This window comes from Thermobia domestica, chromosome 14 (assembly GCF_964235325.1).
Source record: "Thermobia domestica chromosome 14, izTheDome1.hap1.1, whole genome shotgun sequence".
In the NCBI taxonomy this organism is placed as follows: Eukaryota; Metazoa; Arthropoda; class Insecta; order Zygentoma; family Lepismatidae; genus Thermobia; species Thermobia domestica.
The window spans coordinates 65,987,608-66,007,447 of NC_137467.1; the positions used below are offsets into that span (position 1 = coordinate 65,987,608).

At 34.4% G+C, this 19,840-nt stretch overlaps 1 protein-coding gene across 1 annotated transcript in view; it reads right to left on the reverse strand.

Annotated features, from left to right (window-relative positions):
- Positions 1-2,673: 2,673 nt before the first annotated feature.
- LOC145670611 (uncharacterized) overlaps positions 2,674-19,840 on the reverse strand; it is a 28,373-nt gene continuing 11,206 nt past the window's right edge. Inside the window, exons 2-3 of the mRNA XM_081739403.1 lie at positions 13,999-14,726; positions 2,674-4,690 (exon numbers count right to left, since the gene is read on the reverse strand). Coding sequence (XP_081595529.1) covers positions 4,081-4,690; positions 13,999-14,285 — 897 coding nt within the window. The 5' untranslated portion in view covers positions 14,286-14,726 and the 3' untranslated portion in view covers positions 2,674-4,080. The remainder of the gene's footprint in view (positions 4,691-13,998; positions 14,727-19,840) is intronic.

Here is a 19,840-nt window from a genome sequence, read left to right on the forward strand (position 1 = left end):
TGCTTTTGCCAAAGTATTTGAGCATATCCTGTATCAACGAATCCTTAATCATGTCAAACCGGTTATCTCAATTAAACAACATGGCTTTATTTCACAAAGATCCACTATAACGAATCCTGCAATTATTACAGATTTTATAGCGAATTCTTTAGGTGTAGGCAGCCAAGTAGATGTGATTTATATTGACTCTGAAAAAGTTTTTGATAAAGTTAATCATAACATATTACTAGAAAAATTAAAGCTTTTCGACTTTTCTCCGTCCCTGATTAAATTCTTCTCATCATACCTATCTAATCGTAAACAATCCGTTCTTTTTAATGCATACAAATCTAACGAATATATTGCATCCTCAGGAGTTCCTCAGGGTTCAAATTTAGTACCATCGTTATTTGTCTTGTTTATTAATGACCTCCCTAAAAATGAAAAGTTACTATATGTAGATGATCTAAAAATATATGATAAAATCAATTCCGTGGACAACATAAAGCTGCAGCAAGGTCTAGATCATATTGGTAACTGGTGCGGTTTGAATCAACTTGCGGTCAATGCAAGCAAGTACACAGTATTATCATTCACCAGGAGCAAATCACCTCGTCACTTTGATTATGAAATTAATAAATATATAGTAAAGAGGCATGATACAGTTAAAGACCTTGGTGTTATGTTTGATGCTAAGTTAAAGTTCGACAATCGCATTTTAAATATAACAAGTGGAGCATCCACGCTATTAGGATTCATATAAATTAGGACGGGAAAATAATTTAAGAACTGTTCAACATTACAGAAGTTGTACAATGCATATGTTCGCTCAACGTTAGAGTATGCTTCTACTATTTGGAATACGACTCACATAAAACATCGTAAGCAATTAGAAAGAATACAAACATTTTTTTTTTATTTCTAACATATAAAGAAATTCACATTTATCCTACTTATGACAGCTGTAAAACCATACTTGCTAACTCATCTTCCTACTACACTAGAACAAAGGTGACATATGATTGATTTATTATTCATTCAAAAAGTAACGCAAAATATTTTGGATTGTCCTGATTTAGTTTCTTTATTGAATTTTCATGTCCACACATTAAAAGTACGTAGAAACACTGGTCTTTATTACTGCAAAAAATCAAAAACTAATATAATGATGAAATAAGCAATCTGGAAGACAACAGCTCTGTATAATAGAATGTGTTCAAATAACAATGAATCTGATATATGTGATATGTCGCCTAAGAAATTTAGAAATGCCGTTATCATGAGTTATGAACATGTAATTGCGTAATTTACACCACTGTAATTGGGCTATAGCCTGTTGTGTTGACAATAAATAATCTTATGTTGTGCAGATACCTGCATAGCGTGTTAGTACATTGATTAAGGCTCTCATGCTCATTATCTCCATTTTCGCCCAAGTCACTGCTCGCCTGAAAATCTCATTCCACCGCCTTAAGGTGTGAATGCGCCCAACACCTAACAGACTATCCAATTGTGCTTTGGCCTGTAGGTGATCTACAACTGTGAGATTTCTTGCATTTTTTATAGTCCTATCCCCTCTATTGTTATAAAACTGTGCATAACATTTAAAACGTCTCCCATATTGCATTCGACAACAATAACGACTTACCGACAACAAAGTTTTTGTTATATACATAGGACAATTTTATACTTCTACGTTGGTCTTGCAATCAAATTAATCTGTAAATACTGTTTTACTTCTTCCTAGTATCTGAAGTGCATGTGATTTAATGGATAAAGAGTAATATTCACTTTGCAGACATGTCTTGTTTGAATGTATTAACTATATTTACAGTGAAAACGAACATTCACTCTCTATTTTCACAAACTACTTTATGGGTATAAGGAACGTATGATGCATTTTATTCGAAACACGAAGTGTTGTAAACAACACAACGCACTTTTGACCCAAACTTATAAAATCAAGAATTTTGTGTTGTGTTTTCATTGGCGGAGTTATGGGGAACGCATTGCTCCCAAACTTTTTGACAAAAAGTAAAAATGCCACCTATAAGATGGCCACCTACCAAGACCTCTGAGACCAAGCAAAAGGTCTGCGCCCACCCGTTGCCCCCCAGGAGACAATTCCTAGCTCCGCCTATGTGTGTTCTAAAATACTAAAGATATTAACATTACTGTATGCAAGCTAAATATGACCACAAGCACCAAAAATATTTTTCTAACCATTAATTGAAATATGTAAACAGGAAACCTAATTTTCGCTCCTCTAAGCGCGAGTTGGAAAAGTGGCATACAGCGCTTTGCGTTTTCACTGGCGATATATGTATCTAGTAAAAACAGAGTAATATAGTTTTTTTTTTTGTTTTTTAAGAATACGCTATCAAAGATTTTTCGAGTATTTTATTTTATTTTCCAGGCAAAGTCGTGCAAAGAGCTTTTTGGAAATGTATTATCTAAATACTTGTATTCACTCTACTATCCAAAATTTTTGTATTTAGTAAACAAATTTAATTAAGCGACTTTCCAAAATCATACACGAAATCATTTGTTGTATTGCCTAAATCACTCTTCAATAACTTTTTATTCACTGTATACCTCAAAATGCAGTATGATACGCTAGGTATGATACCGGTATATCTCCGAATATAATTTGCTAATTAGACAGGAGAATGAATGGAAACTAAAAGGGCTGTAGTGTTCATTGAAGGAAAAGTCTGTTTACGCGAAAACACAATCAGGCAAAGGAATGCGGCATGCAATGTGCAAAACCATGGTGAAATATGGATGCAATTTATTAAAAATAATTACTTTTCTAGAGTTACATCAATAGAAATTCATAGTCTATTATTCATGTAGTCCTTTCAAATAGACTGACTTCTGAATAAGCTCAACATCTGCATTATCCACCCTTGAATAAAGACTTCTATGACCACAGTTTCCAGCAAGATAAAATATTCACGTTTCCAGTAATTAAAGAAATTTTTCGATTGCGTTGTAAACGTTCAAGTGGAACTTACTTGCGATACTCTGCGTTTAACCTCCACACGGAAGTCTATACAGTTTTTTCTCTCTGTAGCATTATGGATTTTGTATGTCGCTTTTATTAACAACTCTAAAGGGACTTTGTAGTCAAGAAGAAACACCTAAAACAGGATCGCCATGTTGCTCATTAACTAAATATAAATATAACTTAAAGAACGCAAATATAAATTAGTTTCAATTACACTTTCGTATTAGATTACATTAATCACTTTGCTTCTCAATCCTTATATACATGAAAAATATTTGCAGTCCAATCACGAACTTTAAGTAGTTTGTATTTTCTAGGGAAAAAAAAAGAAATGTGTCAAAATTTCAAAGTGCTCTAAAAGCATCAACAATGGTTTCATGACGACGGAGCTGTAAATTTGAACCCACAGGTTCCTATCGACAATTCAGGAATTATAGTACAATGACAACCAAGTTGCTTATAGACGAATTAACATTCACTAAATCAACTGATTTCCTCTCGTACAATTAGCATCTCTTTGCAACTATAATTGTTTCTATCTCATAAAAAGAAGTTCACAAGACATAAAAAGGTGCAATTCCGCGCTAATTACTTTTTCTATACATTTGCATATTACATTTTAAATGCACTCGAGTGATATGATAACTGATACTACTTTTTGTGCTCTTGATGCACCACAATATTCGCAAATAAAATGATTACGATTTTGATTGTGTACTTCCATATGTGTCTTGAGACACACGACATTTTTCTGGCATATCAGACAAGTATTACTATAGCCTAAGTGTCGTTTTATATGATGGTCAAGATTTGCTTTACTCGTCCATTTTTTGCCACATATATCACATCTATATAAATAAGGTGAAAAATGAATTTTAAAATGCAATAAAAGATACGATTTTAAAGCAAACTTTTTGCTACACTCAGAACATTTATACGGTTTTTCGTTCATATGAAGTTTTTTATGCCTGCACAAAGCAGCATTGTCTGCAAAGGATTGTGGGCAATTAGAACATTTGTATGACTTCAACTTGCTATGGATTATTTTGTGTCTTGAAAAGGCACTATAGTCAGAAAAATATTGGTTACATTCACTGCAACCATATGGTTTTATACCTGAGTGAATCCGCATGTCTTTCTAAACTTAATTTCACGGCAAAACATTTTTCGCATTCTTTACATTTAAATTTTTTAATACCTGTGTGAGTAAGCAAATGCCTCCTTAGCGAGCATTTCTGAGTAAATCCTAGTCCACATTCATCACAGGAAAATGATTTATTATCTATGTGTAATCTGCTGTGTACTCCGAGACCAACTTTTGTCTTAAAAATTTTTCCGTAACTAAGACATGTAAAAGGACTCGACTGTGAATGAAGGAAAATGTGATTCTTTAATTCATTGGCAGTGCGAAAACATTTTCTACATTCACTACATGAATGAATATCATGTAATTTCATATGCTTATGAAGACAAGTCAAATTCGAGAAGCCTTTGCCACAGAGTGTACACCTAGTAATATCAATGCGAATATCTACAATATTGCTAGTATCAACAACCTTTTCAGAACTCTTCCCGCACTTCTTCTTGACACGAGATTTCTCCGAAGGAAGTAAGGACAGCTTCCAACGGTTCTGAACACTATTTCCAACGAAATGTTGAAGTGTACAATTTTCAATTTCTAGTGGCTTCTGATGACTCGACCTGGAAATATAAAACATTCAATTTAATTATACGACTTTCGAACGTTAAAAGTCCTTATTAGTAAATATGTAACAAATATCTTTTAGCAGCACCAAGTACCATACCAATAATGAGTTAAATTCAAGAGAATATCAATGTTGAATTATAAGTTTACACAGAAAACACGATATGCAGTGTAATTAAGTGTGTTACATCTATTATTATCAATAATATATATATTAAACGACAGAATTATCAAAACAATGGAAGCATCCATACATTGCTGTACCTGATCTCAGTGAGTTAGATTATTAAAAAGCATATGCACTGAACTATCGTGTTAGTGCAAATTAGTTCAGTGCCGTATAGAGTAACAGTGTAATATAATATACGAGCGCGTGTTGCATCGTTTCTTAATGCATCCAGTATTAGTTACGCAGAATGGGTGATTTAAATTTCCAAACCGGGCAAATTGTGACCAGATATTAGTTGGAAAAAGTGCCATACATCAAGTGTTAAACGTCACAGTACCATATAAAATTCAAATGCATACGGCCATCAAGAGAAAAACTAATGGAATGAAATTAAGCCTATGTATAAGAAGTCGTCAAACCTTCAACAATATTATCAAAAGGAACTAGAATGAGGCAAAACTGAATGCAAAGCTCAATTTGTAGCTGAAACAAACACCTCATATCAGCACATTCTAATGAGAACTACATCGCTTCAATATCGATTTTGGAAACCTCCGACCGTGCTTTAGGTTATGTAGAAATAACATTTGATAATCTGATAACGAAATAATATTAACCGGTGCAACTTCTCATCAAATCTGAGTGTCCAACATGCTACGAACCATTATTTGTTTGTGCAAATGAAGATTATAAGGAACCATCAAATGACAAGTATTTATCTGCAGAATATAGTCTAAAGTAAAGATATACTCTATATTAAATATCTAACTGTATCACAACTAAAAAAGGAAACAGTACAGTAAAACAAACGGATGTATTTTACTCAAAAAATATAAAATGACGAACATATTGCATACAAACTTGGAGTTGTCTTTTTTCAAAAAGCATGAACATAAATTGAAACCAGAATTATGTAAGTCCTGCGTGCAAAGAATACATTTTTCTTATTAAAAATCTGAGATCTCATATTACAATCCACCAGGAATCCTTCATAGTTAGAACCTGTAAAAATTTCAATCAGTTGGTTTCATCATTTTAGGATCTTGATTTCTGTTATCTATATATTTGTGTATTCTAAAAAATAATATTTTAAGAGACAGTATGTATGGAATAATATAATTCAATAAGTAAGAAATGTTATCTCTATCAGTTTGAACCTATACTAGAGACTTATTTTTCATTTTTTTAAACATTTGTTCAGCTAATAGTTTGCTTTTATTATTATTTAACCTATTATTTTTTGCTATCTTTACATGTAAAATCTTTATTCTTTATATATATATATATATATATATATATATATATATATATATATATATATATATATGGGGGGGTAGGTGTGTGTTTCGTATATAACTATATGACTATCCTATATTCCTCTGTAAATGGAGTTTAACTATATAGAGGACTATTATAAATAAAGAAATACATACGAGTGCTACAAATTAAGAACAAAAGAAAATCATTAACATAATGCACATTTTAAAGTATACGAAGAGTTGGAATATCTTGTGCGAATCAGAAAGAACTAATCAAGAATCATTGTGTTCTTCCTGATCTTGAGAAAAAACAAGAAAAACAATTAATTACGGACGTTCAAGACTTCTACTTACTTTATGAGAACAGAACAATTTTGCTGGAAGGCTGTTATTTCACTGGAAGTCAATGGAGTGAAGAAAAGTAGGAAAGATACTTACTTGACGTAACTTGAAAGAAATGAAGATTCATATTAAAAGCATGTTCCCACCGGTACAACTAAGTTTCTCCACATTCTGTGCTTGGGGAAACAAATGCTGTGACCATGTTGGGTCCATATGTATCCACATACACAGAAATCTACTCCAAGACTTGGTAAAACCGATATGTGATATCAATACCGTCTATGATGAATACATATGTTCTAGCCGTAGTAATTATTAATATGCCTACTGCCGAAACGTATGAAAATATCATTGTTTACAGTGGACAAGTACAGAAAGATCCACCATAACAACCATGGATTTGAGTTTCATTGAATTTAATGAAAGTCTTATACAGGAATTGTTATCCCTTAAACCGCAACACTGTATAACGCGAAGTGTTCTTCGCTCAGATAACGCGAAGTGTTCTTCTATCGTTTCTACTTCACATATTGATATACATTTAAAGGTTGAGGAAACGTGTTCAACAAAAGACTGAAAAAATAACGGTATATCTATATAAGTACAGCTAACTTTTTAACTTTCGACACAGCAATGCATTGCTCCTAATCAAATCCTCGAAGGCGTCGCTCCAATACAACATACACTTCGGCAGCTCTGGCCCAGGTGGTACCACCAAACTAGCGAGACCTTGAACATTATCGGCGAAGTCAATTGATGCATTACAGTTGTCACATTTGCGATTAAAAGTCTCATTTCTCGAACTGTCAGTACCCAAAGAGAGAAACTATCACATTACACAAAATTGTGTCACGAAATTTCTGTTACTAAAGCACTTATAATGAGCACCATACGTGCTTGTCGAAACATATTTTCGAAGCATTGTATTTTACTATTTCAGTCATATCTAGTTCTACCTTTAATTATGTTATATACTGGACGAAGTATGTCCTTGTACTGTACCCTGACATTTTATACATAAATTTCCCAAGTTACAGCTTGAATACCTTCAAACTCAGAAACTTCAATTTTATAACATTACAGAATGAATCAAAGGTCATTTGCAGTACGTATAAGAATTTTCGTAAACCCCATCAAACATATTTACGTTCAAATATAAGTAAAATAATGTATAAGGCCTTGTTAGGGTCGTCAAGTCTAGGAGGCTTAGGTGGGCAGGTCATGTAGCTAGAATGGAAGAAAGTAGAAACGCTTTCAGTCTTGACTGGAAGACCAATCGGAAAACGACCATTAGGAAGACCTAGGCGCAGATGGGAGGACAATATTAAGATGGATCTCGCAGAGATAGGAATACAAAGTAGAAACTGGATCCAATTGGCTAAGGATAGAAGGCAGTGGAGAGCTTCTGTGAACGCGGCATTGAACCTCCGGGTTCCATAGGCCATAGAGTTAGTTAGTTACTTAATGTATAAGGCCATATCTTCAACATTCACTTTTACGATCCCATATTTCGTAAATGTACATTACGTGGTGACAAAGTTCATATTGGAAATTCAGGCTTCACTCCTTCCACATTTCTTACGATTAAAAAATGCTAATTTGACTTAAATTCAATGCTGAATTTGCGGCATTTCAAACTGACATGGTGAAAAGATCTCAGCATTGTAGTACCAGCTTTACAGCTTTGTAGTGAGGCCTTTTCAACTGTCTCATATCTGTACCAACTTTCAATTCTGAAATTGATTCACATAATTTTAATTTACCGACGAATTTGTACATCCTATGTAGGAAACATGTTCACCGTTGGTATACGCAATGGAATCTCAAATTTCTAATCATAGTGTCAAAAGAAATATGTAACAATATATATGTACTAGGGTTATACACAAAGTAATGCCTCCAAGGTGAAACCTTTATTTGTGTTAGACAGATAACACCGATATAGGTATCAGTGCAAAGTTTGCAATGCCAGCTACAAACGGTGGCATTATTTTTCAAAATAGTCCCCATTACGGGCAACACACTTGCGCCAACGCGTAACAAAGTTTTTACATGCCGTCAGCAAAGAATCTTGGTGGCTGCCGGCGATATCTTTGCCAAACTGCTGCTTCCAATTTCACGTCACAGCTGTGGCGTTGGCCCTTAAGGTGATCCTTAAGTTGGGGGCCAGACAATATAGTAAGGGGGAAAGTTGTAAGGAAAATCGCTTTCGTGTGCAATTTGATAATACAAACATGCGTTTGCGACATTCGATTATTCTTACGTTCCTGATTAATAATTACCATTGTAGGACTCTCTCCAGACCTTAGAACGTGTGTGGTGACGTCATCAATATGGCCGCCACTTCAAACTACTTAACAAGTATTATGTTGAGAACGATTTTTATTCTGTTTACGTCAAATGTAAAGTTTAATTTCAAGCTAAAACTTATGTTCAGTGACATTTTTCATATAAGCGATAATTAAAAATGTACGAGGGACTTTGTATATTTTCCGAAATTAAAATTCTTTTCTGCCAAATTTCAAATGAACTAGCAGGTTTACGGACCTTTAATTTACTGTAAAGAAAATCAAATTCGTCTTATTAGTTCTCGAGGTATGGAATAAGTCAATTAGTAGAGGCGCAGTTTTAAGTTTGCATGCAAGTTGATGATAAAAACATGCCGTTTGAGAAATTCGATTATTCTCGTGTTCCTAATCAATATTTAACATGACATAACTCTTCCCCTCCCCTTAGAACCTGTGGTGACATCATCAATATGGTCGCCACTTCAAGCTAGTTAACACGTATTATCTTAAGAAACACTAAACCAATTTTTATTTTGTTTGCGTCAAATGAAAGTTTCAGTTTAAAACTAAAAATTATGTCCAGTAACATTTTTTCATGCAAGCGATAGTTAAAAATGTACGAGGGACTTTCTATATATTTTCCGAAATCAAAATTTGTGATTTTGGCAAATTACAAAGAAACTGTCAGGTTTACGGAATCAAGTTACCGAACATATATTTTAGTGTAATTTAAGACCTTTAATTTAATATAAAGAAAATTAAAATCGGTATAGACATAAAAATAAGTAAAAAAAAAAACTTCGTAAATGTTCGTCACTACCCAGTTGCACAGGTCATGAAGAAGACTCTATGTTGAAGATGTTCACATCATTAGGATAACCAAAATGAAGATATACGTAGGTGCTAATACCATAATATCGCAACTAATTTGGTTACCTACAGTAGGTACTCCTATAAAGCCGTTGATGAGGCCGACCGCTTGCGCAAATTCGCTCTTGCACAACGCAATCCAGATCTTAAGTTCCGGCTACTGTCCCATGACAATTGTCTCACAAACCGACCCCCGAAGGGCAACCACCTCAAATTGATCACCGACCGTAACCGAAATGTGCAATTGAAATGTTAAATGCCGCAGCCGACGGTGGTAAGGCCGAACCTTTCCAATACACCACCAAATGTGATATACATACTCTGTCCATTCAAGATACTGTGAAAGTTACGAATTGCTGAATTTTGATAAAATTTACTTAAAATATATGTTTCATAACAGCACATGAATCAAAAGCAAATGAACTGTAAATATATTTATTTTCGTTTCAACCCTCTATACAAACAATCATTTGAGTGACAAGAACAGTTACTGGCGCTTTCAGTTACACTTTTTTCATGTATCTTGCACATAAAGAAAATATAATACAGAAATTACTTCCATTCTTCACCCCTGCTAACGGGGTACCTTTCTATTTTCGAAGAAATACTACCACTCACAAGTTAAACCACTACATACATTGCACATGGCCAACTTAAGGTACCACTATTTATTGATCAAACTTATCCCCGCTAACACCGTCATCTAGATATGAGGAATCACTCTTAATTTAATATAACACAATAACTCATTTGCATTGCACTCACATATTTCAGTACAGGGAAGTTTATTTGCTGAACATTTGTACGGAAGATTGCACTTATTTCTAGTTTATGAGCAACGTGCTAACTTTAAAATTGAATCTGGCGCACAAATTTCCCTCGTATATTTTTAATTATCACTTGCATGAAAAAATGTTACTGGACATAATTTTTAGCTTTAAACTAAAACTTCCATTTGACGCAAACAAAATAAAAATTGGTTAAGTTGTTCTCAAGATAATATGTGTTAAGTAGTTTGAAGTGGGGGCCATATTGATGACGTCACAACAGGCGTTCAAAGGGAGGAAAACAGTGATATCGTGTTAATTATTCGTTAGGAACATGAGAGTAATCGAATTTCGCAAACAGCATGTTTTTATCATCAACTTGCATGCAAACTTAAAACCGCCCCTACTAATTGAGTTATTCTTATGTTCATACCTCGAGAACTAATAAGCCGATTTTGATTTCCTTTACAGCAAATTAAAGATCTTAAATTACACTAAAATTTATTTCCGGTAGCATGTTTCCGTAAACCTGGTAGTTTATTTGTAATTTGCCAAAACACAAATTTTGATTTCGGAAAGTATATAATGTCCCTCGTACATTTTTAATTATCGCTTATATGAAAAAAAATCACTGAACATAACTTTTCATTTAAGTAGTTTGAAGTGGCGGCCATATTGATGACGTCACCACATGTTAAGGGCTGGAAAGCGTGACACCACGGTAATTGTTCATCAGGAACCTAAGAATAATCGAAGGTCGCAAACGGCATGTTTGTGTCATCAACTTGCATACGAACTTACAAATGTGCCCCTACTAAAAGTTGCAGGGCGTAAGATTCGGACTATAAGCAGAATAAGACAAAATGTCCGTTAACCTCAGGTGCTGAAGGGCTTCCTGAAAATGAAATGAAATCATTAAGTTTTACGTCCCTCGGTTATGCCGGTTAGGCTAAAGGAGACGGTGAAGATGAGAAATGAATGAAATGGTGGAGTGAAAGAAGTGGGAGGAAACGGGAGAAGGGCTTTTCTGAGTTGCGCAGCTTGTGATCCTCATCAGAGGCCGTTGCGAGCCATCCACTTCGCCGCTAATGATAGAGATTTCATGCAGCTGAAGTTTGGTCTTTCATAGTCCTTGCCCACCTCCAAACAGTGCTGACGTCAATACACGCATCCCCGTAAATCGCAGTCAGAAATTCAACGACAGCCTGCTCTTTCATTGCGTTACCACTGGATGCCATGGATTACTCCATTACTCTGGAATGAGAAGATAGGAAGGTGCAACAAATGACATTCTATAGCTTAATCATCTGTGCATGATAAACAGTTCAGAATGTTTGCAGTACTATTGGTCAAGTATTGGTAGCATCACTTTCTGAATCACCCACGTAAATTATTAGAATTTTCGAAAATAGTAGTGCAACCAGTTTGTGGTAAATCGGGGACTTTTCGCAAAAATTACCCGTATACAGGTAACAAAGTACGCTTTTATGTTTCTCATATAAAACACTTTAGCACATCCCAATTTTGCAAAATTTATACATTTCTTTCGAGAAGTACTAAAGAAAATATTACAAGTACTACAATGAGATTTACGTGTAGATTACCTCTGTAAACTAAACAATGAATTTTGTTAACCTTTACCTTTATATTTTTCTCGCACATAAATAAACCGACTCATAGGACTATTGTGCACTTTAATTCAGAACAAAACTTGTGATTTTTTTCCAAGATTCTTAAAAGTTGCACACCAGCAATACCGCATCTATAGTAAGAAGTAACGAAACATTTCAACCACAAGGTAGAAATTCGCTTTTTGAACTACTCAGCTCCTATTTTGTTACGTAATGCGAAGTTGTTCGCAAAATAACTCACTTCAGTAAGAAATTATCATCAATGATACATCACATTTTGCTACCCTATTTTTCGTTAGCATCACATTTATATGAATTCGTGTAGTAAACTGCGATGTAATATTATTTCATGAAACCATATATATATATATATATACTATCGGGCCTTGTTTCTATTTTGTACTAAAACACAAAAATACACTGAGCAAGGCTATGTGATAAAATGTGACAAAACACACAATCACGTAACAGTTTCGACACAATATTTTTCTTCTTCAGACTTCCACTCCTTTTCCCTCAAGACTGAGTGGAAGTCTGATAAAGACAGTTATTGTGTCGAAACTGTTACGTGATTGTGTGTTTTGTTACATTTTATCATATAGCCTTGCTCAGTGTATTATAAATATATATATATATATATATATATATATATATATATATATATATATATATATATATATATGATTTTTTTCTTACTGCAGTTTCCTTAAAAGAAGCCACTGTTTAAGAAGTTGCTAACTGGTCACCCCTACTTTCATCTCGGAAGGAAAGAATCTTAACATTTAAAACAACGATGCAGAATTTACACAAAATACCGTGAAACAATGCGAAATGTCTTCAAAACATTGGTCAACGGCTAAATCCTTCGCCATTGAATCCACTAAGACATCACAGGTCAACTGTACAAATTCTTAAATGACAATGCCTTTTTTTCCCTAAGATTTATCTTTACTTTATGCATAGTTATGAAAGCAGCACAGCAGAATACTTTTATTTGTAATTGTTGCTTAAGTCAGTAGTTCGCAAACATCAAGCTGTGGTTTCCTGGTGCTCTGTACCCTTCAAGTCTGTACCCCACTGCATTCTGTCTTTCAAGAAATCACTTTAGCAGAAAATCCTGACCGGCGTTCTCTAGAACATTTGGTGAGAACCGAATAAAACTAGGCAAATTCTCAAATGGCTATTCTCTCATCTTCTGCAATATACAAAGTACATTAAAATCGTAGTTTAACTTGCAAGAAACATATGTCACTACTTTACTCCATTAAGTGTAAAATTCAAACTACTATCGTATTTCTCTTTCTCTTCTGTATTCCTAAGGGAAAATGTAAATTGTTGAGCAGCATATTTCATAATTATTTATAAACAACATTTACACATTACACTATGCTGATTGAGAAAATCGATTTTCTAAAATGAGACTTCTCTTGAAGAAATAAAAGTCTTTATTATAATTTGAACAAGGCTTAAAAGCACTGGGGAAACAAAGGAGAGAACTGCTTAATACGCAAGACTTTGGAAGCAATTAAAGTTAACTTTTAATCGTACATATGAATAACGAACTTCCTAGCAACCCATTACATTTTTAGCTTTATTTTCAACAGTGCTTTTCAAAACACGAGAAAGTTTCCTGCAGTAGCTAAAATAGGAGCTAAATATATCAATAATCAACTCGCCCAGCTCTACTGTCATCAACCTCTATTCTAACATTGCTTTCAATATAGCGTCTTCCCTCTTGGCCTCTAACACAGAAGATATCCACACATAATGTGCAATTTCCAGGTTCATTAAAATACAGCGCAATGTTATTTTAATGTTTTTTGGAAGAGTACAATTTTGGATTTTGAAGATGGAAATTTATTTCCTTAAAAGGACAAGTGATAAATGCATCCCAATCACGAATAAATACCCAAAGTAAACCTGAACAGCTAAATATAGCTGAAAGAAAAATAAATTATTGAAATGAAATTCAACCTACCTTCTACGTAAATCACAAGCTACTTCCTCAGAATAGTTAACAGTTTCACCTGTGTTCGAAAAGCCTTCCGCTTTCCGTTTTGCCACCACTGTAGTATAAGAATTACTTCTTGAATTACCTAATACTGACTCATTTCTCTCAACACATAAGTTAAATTTATTCGGACTCAAATTCCTTTCCGATTTAAAGTGCACAATTTTCGTATGGTTTATCTTACTATCATTAAGTGCATCTTCTTTCATCCTGGGATACACCATAGAATTTTTATCATTTTCCTTAGAATCCATCGCGATTTCATCATCTGGTCTTGAGCAATTTTCAAAACCACTATTGACTTCACAAACGACTTCCCGCTCGTTTCTAATACATTCGTTATAACATTTACTTGGCACTTTCTTATTACCTGATATGTTCTACTTGTGGTTGACATCAAATGGATCATACTCATAAATTGACAGTAACTTTTCACAAGGCACAAAAGCCTCCTTAATTTCTATTTGACTATTCAAACTCCATACATAGGTTTGTTGCTTTATTTTCGGTTGAAATGTATAAGAACTGGAAGGATTGTTGATTTTACACCGAAACGCAAAATCTTCGTTGGTTTCTGACCCTGTATCACAAGTAAGAATACCAGCTAGTCTCTCAAGAACTACCAAAGGCTGGACTTCCAATTTCTTATCATGGCCAGTTCCATCCATTTTTGTTAATGCTGAAATTTGATCTGCCTGAAAGTAAAAAAGAATAAACAAAGAGTGATATTTACTGACTTCAATCTTAAACAAAAATTTAAAAATGAAATTAAATAAATTTCATGGGCAAATTCTTCTCAGGCGTTTAAAATTAGATCCAATTCATGTTTGTATGCATATCAGTAATATCTCATTCTGAAAACAAAAGCAGGAACAACTACTTATTGCCACTATATTAGCATGGTGACTCAAATATTAAATATTGCTACTATAATGGAATATTGAGTAAAATATTAGATCGTAATATTACAATGCAAATACTATGATGATCCCTTTCAAATTCATGGTCCGTTCATGATCTTTAATTGACGTCTCTGATAGGTTATTGCATGAGATTTAACAAGGAATGTATTGTGTCACATGACGTGAAAAAAACACGAGAAAGGGTGAAATGTTACGGTGAATACAAGTCATCTACGTGACATATTTGTAATCCTTAAGTGGCGAAGATTGTTGATATGTGTATAAGCTTTTAACAGGTTAACATGATGTCCACAATTCATATATGCTGTATATCCTGTGTATTTAGTCTTACAGAAGAAAACGTTCAAATATGAGGACTGGCTGCGGACATCGAACCAATAATCTCCTGAACGCAGTTAACCAACAAAGCCACCTTAGCTCGTTGCCCCTAGGCCTATTTTGCATGTTACCCAGTTTAGTATATTATGCTGTCAGTAATGCCAAAACTAATCTGCCAAAACAAATCTCATACATAAGTATTTAATATAAATTATTGATGCTATCCCACTATAAGATGGCATAAATTTGTAAAAATCTACGGAAGAAATACGTTGATACAATAGCCTTGTATACCAATTTAAAATATATCAAGATATTATCGCTCACATGAAAAATGTGGTAAATACGAAATCCAAAGTGTGTTCTTTATCATATAATATTCCGTAAGACATGACGAACTAAAGTTTACTTGAAGGCAGTGTACAAAGTTATCATATGACTGTCGCAAAGCTGTGTCACATAAAAAGAGTATACTTTTAGACAAAACAAAGTATTTTTCCAACACTTTCGTTTATGCGCATATCCACCATCGCTGACGCGTCTATACGCTACGAAGGCACTCGCGCGTGGCCCCAGCTGCGCTCCTGTTCTGATTTTGTTAGATAGCATTCGTCCTTTTCAACGACTTCTTAGCACAAGTTCGTTTGCTTTTCAATTGGTTCGCGTTCTATGAACTACTGTTTTTATGACGTATATCCACATGCTGTATTTATATTCAGCTTTCTTATTAGTCTGAAACCATTAATGCAATTTCTCGCTTGAGAAACACGTCGCTTCTAAGGCAGAAAAATGTATTTCCTCTACGAGAATTTCGTCTTTCAAGAATATAAATATGCCCAGATAGAAGGAAACAGCACGAAATTCGGTACTGATTAGGAATAGTGTTATAAAAATGGTAATTATACGGTTAAAATGGGTAAGTGTTAGGCATTAGGTTCCACCTTTGCAGGAATTATTGACAATGTAGGACACCAGTGTGTGAAACTATTACAGGGGCTATATTACGGTTAATGATTGAATATCAAATATGACTGTGTAATATATTAATTTCCACCGATTGAGTATTTTGGGGTTTTAGAAAGAGTGCATTTTATGTTTACAACTAGAGTTGCAAAAACATGACAAATGCTCCAACCTATATAATATTATTCCATCAAGTTTTTCATTACCCTTGTTTTCCAAATAGCCTCCGTTGTTCACGCACCCCCGCATTACTACGTGGACCTTGCTGCGCTCATGTCCTGACTTCGTTAGAGCTTTCTTGCTTTCAGTTGCTACCTAGCATAAGTTGCTTTGAGTGTTGCACGATCGTCTCTATGGCAGATGTCCAATCGTGTACTTATACTTGTAAGAGGCCTTCGTAAGGTCAAACTCTACCCATGAATGCAACTTATTTATTAATTTATTTATTTACCAATGTTTCAGATACAGATCAATGTTCATTTTACACTGAAACAATGTAACAACGTATATAAGAAATAAAAAAAGATTTTAAAAATAAAGAATCCTCATATATATATATATAGAATATGTACCATATTTACAGAGACTTTAACTTGTTTTTAAAACGATTTTCAGAGTCAAAAATACCAATATCTGACAATAAAATATTATATAATGATGCCAGCCTGAAATATAAGGAACGTTGTATAATCGATAATCTGGGAGTTACATATGTAATATATTACTGCGAGCAAGGCGAGAAGGTACGCGAAAATTGAGAACGAAGACCAACAATTCGTAGTTAATTTCCCCATTGATTATTTTATGAAGAAACATAAGTCCGCCACCATACGTCGAGTAAGTGGAGTCTGAATATTGAGTTTGTTTAAGAAAAAAGCTAAGGAAAAACGCGTTAAGTTTGAGGCACATGCCATATTCCATATCGGTGAGCAATATTCGATTTTAGGAGATACAAAAGCTTAGAAGAAAATGCTGAGTGATTTGAGATCTCGAATTTCAGTAAAACTGTAAAGGTACCCAGTTTTTCCATACCACTCTTAACAGTAAAGGTGATGTGATCAGCAAATGTAAGTTTCTCATCGAAGAACACTCTGAGATACTTATGAGTAGCGACTCTTTCATAGGACTGTTATTAATACAATATTTGTGATAAATTTTATTTTTCTCCAAAGAAATACTGAATACAACATTTTTGAGGGTTTAGCTTTAAATTCCAAGTCGTACACCAGTCCGTAAGTTTTGTAAGAATTTGTTGAAGTAGTAGGGGAGAGGGGGGTACCTTAGAACATTTAAGATAACAGGCCAGAAATAATAGCATATCTGGTGATTTCAAAATATTTAGCTTAGCAACACTGCGTTACGTGACTGTCAACTGTTGTCTGCCATTTTAGTATAACTGTTGATGAACAGCAGTACTTTGTTATATTTGTGGGGTGTAAAGTTGGAATTTCACTGAAGTTTTGTAAGATTTTTGCCAGAAGCCTGTGTTTTGATATTATCTGCCATTTATTGCAGAAGTAAGTACATTAATTTACTTATCTAATGTTGCCCATTGTCTTTCACAGTAGTTTGTGCTGTCTGCGTATTACCAAATTTTGCTTTTCCATGGCGGTTGGGGTAGTTTTGAACAAAAATTAGGGGCACATTTGAACAGTGTTCAAATGTGCCCCACATGTATTTTGTGCACGTAGTATTCAAAACAAGATATATCGAGAAGGCTGTAGATAACTCGTGCACCATTACTCACTTCATGTTAGAATCATTGAAGTTAATGCGATTTAGAAATATTGAAATAAATTTACTTCTGATGTGAAGAATAATATTTGGTAGCACTTTAACCTTTCTACTTAAAAAACTGCTTGTCTATTCTTAATGTTACAAATATGGTGGACAAGTTATCTACATCCTTGCCATAACCCCTGTTCGTCCGTGTTATAAAAAGAAAATATTCACCAAAAAATAGGATGATTATTTTATTTCAGGATAAAATGGTTCGCACCTATAAAAGGAAGCGTAAGGATGACGTAGACGAAGAATCGATGAGAATGGCTATTGATGCTGTTATAAATAACAAAATGCCCATTCGTGTTGCAGCTACAACTTTTGGTGTAAAACACACTACCTTGTTTTATCGTGTTAAAAATATAAAGAAGCCTGGACGTGAAGACAGAGAGAAGTATAGTTCAAAATATACAGTTAATCAAGTGTTCACAAAGGATGAAGAGGATATGTTAGAAAGTTATATTCTTCGATGTTCAAAAATGTGTTACGGACTGACTTATATGCAAGTTCGTAAACTCGCGTACGAATACGCAGTGCGACTGGGGAGCTGCCCTGACAAGTGGCATGAATGCAAATTGGGTGGAATTGAATGGTTGAAGGGCTATATAAAAAGACACAAGAACCTTTCGTTAAGGAAACCTGAAAACACCAGCTTGTTCCGTGCAAACAGTTTTACCAGTAAGACACAGGTACGATATAACAAAAGGGAGCAGAAAACATAGTATTTGAAAAAGGTAATACGCTGAATGAAGGAGATCTATCTACAACGTTATATTCTGTACCAGTGAACAATAAGTTTGATGTTCTATACAGTGAAGTAGTAGAAAATTCAAGTGCAGGGAAGAACTGTACCCTTGCACACTCAAGAAAAACAACGGTCAATGTGCAAGGGAAATTTTCATCTCAAAAGCATAATCGTTTACACATAGGGAAGAAAAGTGAAAAGAAACAAAAGAACGTCGCCCAAGAAGTGAAACAAAACTCCGAGGTAAAAAAAGAAGTAACTCCGAGTAAATTGCAATTAAATGACAAACGACGCGTTTTGATTCTTGGAGATAGTCATGCTAGAAATATAGCTAACCTACTACAAGAAAAACTACAGTCAAGTTATGATGTGAGCTGCATTACGAAGCCTGGGGCCGGAACCAGCGAAGTGTTGAAAGATTGTGTATTGCTTTCCAAAAACATGACCATGAAAGATACATTAATTGTGATTGCGGGAGGAAATAATGTGGCAAGGAATGAGGGTCAGGAGGCAGTGCGAAACTTGTACGAGGTGCTGTGTACGTTAACAAAGACTAATGTGTTTGTAGTGGGAATTCCATACAGACATGATCTGGTAGAGAGTTCATGTGTAAATATACTACTGAATTGTACCAATCGTAAAATAGCAAAGGTATGTAAGTTTTTCCCAAATGTAAAGTACGTTGATTTGCAGTCGCTAGATAGGTCACATTTCACAAGACATGGGCTACATTTAAACAGCAATGGGAAGCACCTTATGTGTAATAAATTTGTCCAGCTCATAATCTCACAGTCTACTACCTCAGGTAATGCAATACCTCTAGCTCATGCTACTTTTTTAGATCAAAAGAGTTTAATGATGCAGACTTAGCCAAAAATGTGCAAGCGGTTATAGCACAACAGGATAATGTAAAACAAAGTCACGCTATTGATTTTAAAGTGGGATATTTAAATGTTCAAGGGATCAATAATAAACATGTAGTTTTAAATGACTTTGGGAATGAGAGTAATTTAGATGTCTTAGGTTTAAGTGAACATTGGTGCAAAGAGGATGAAATTGTGTTTAATAAATTAGATGA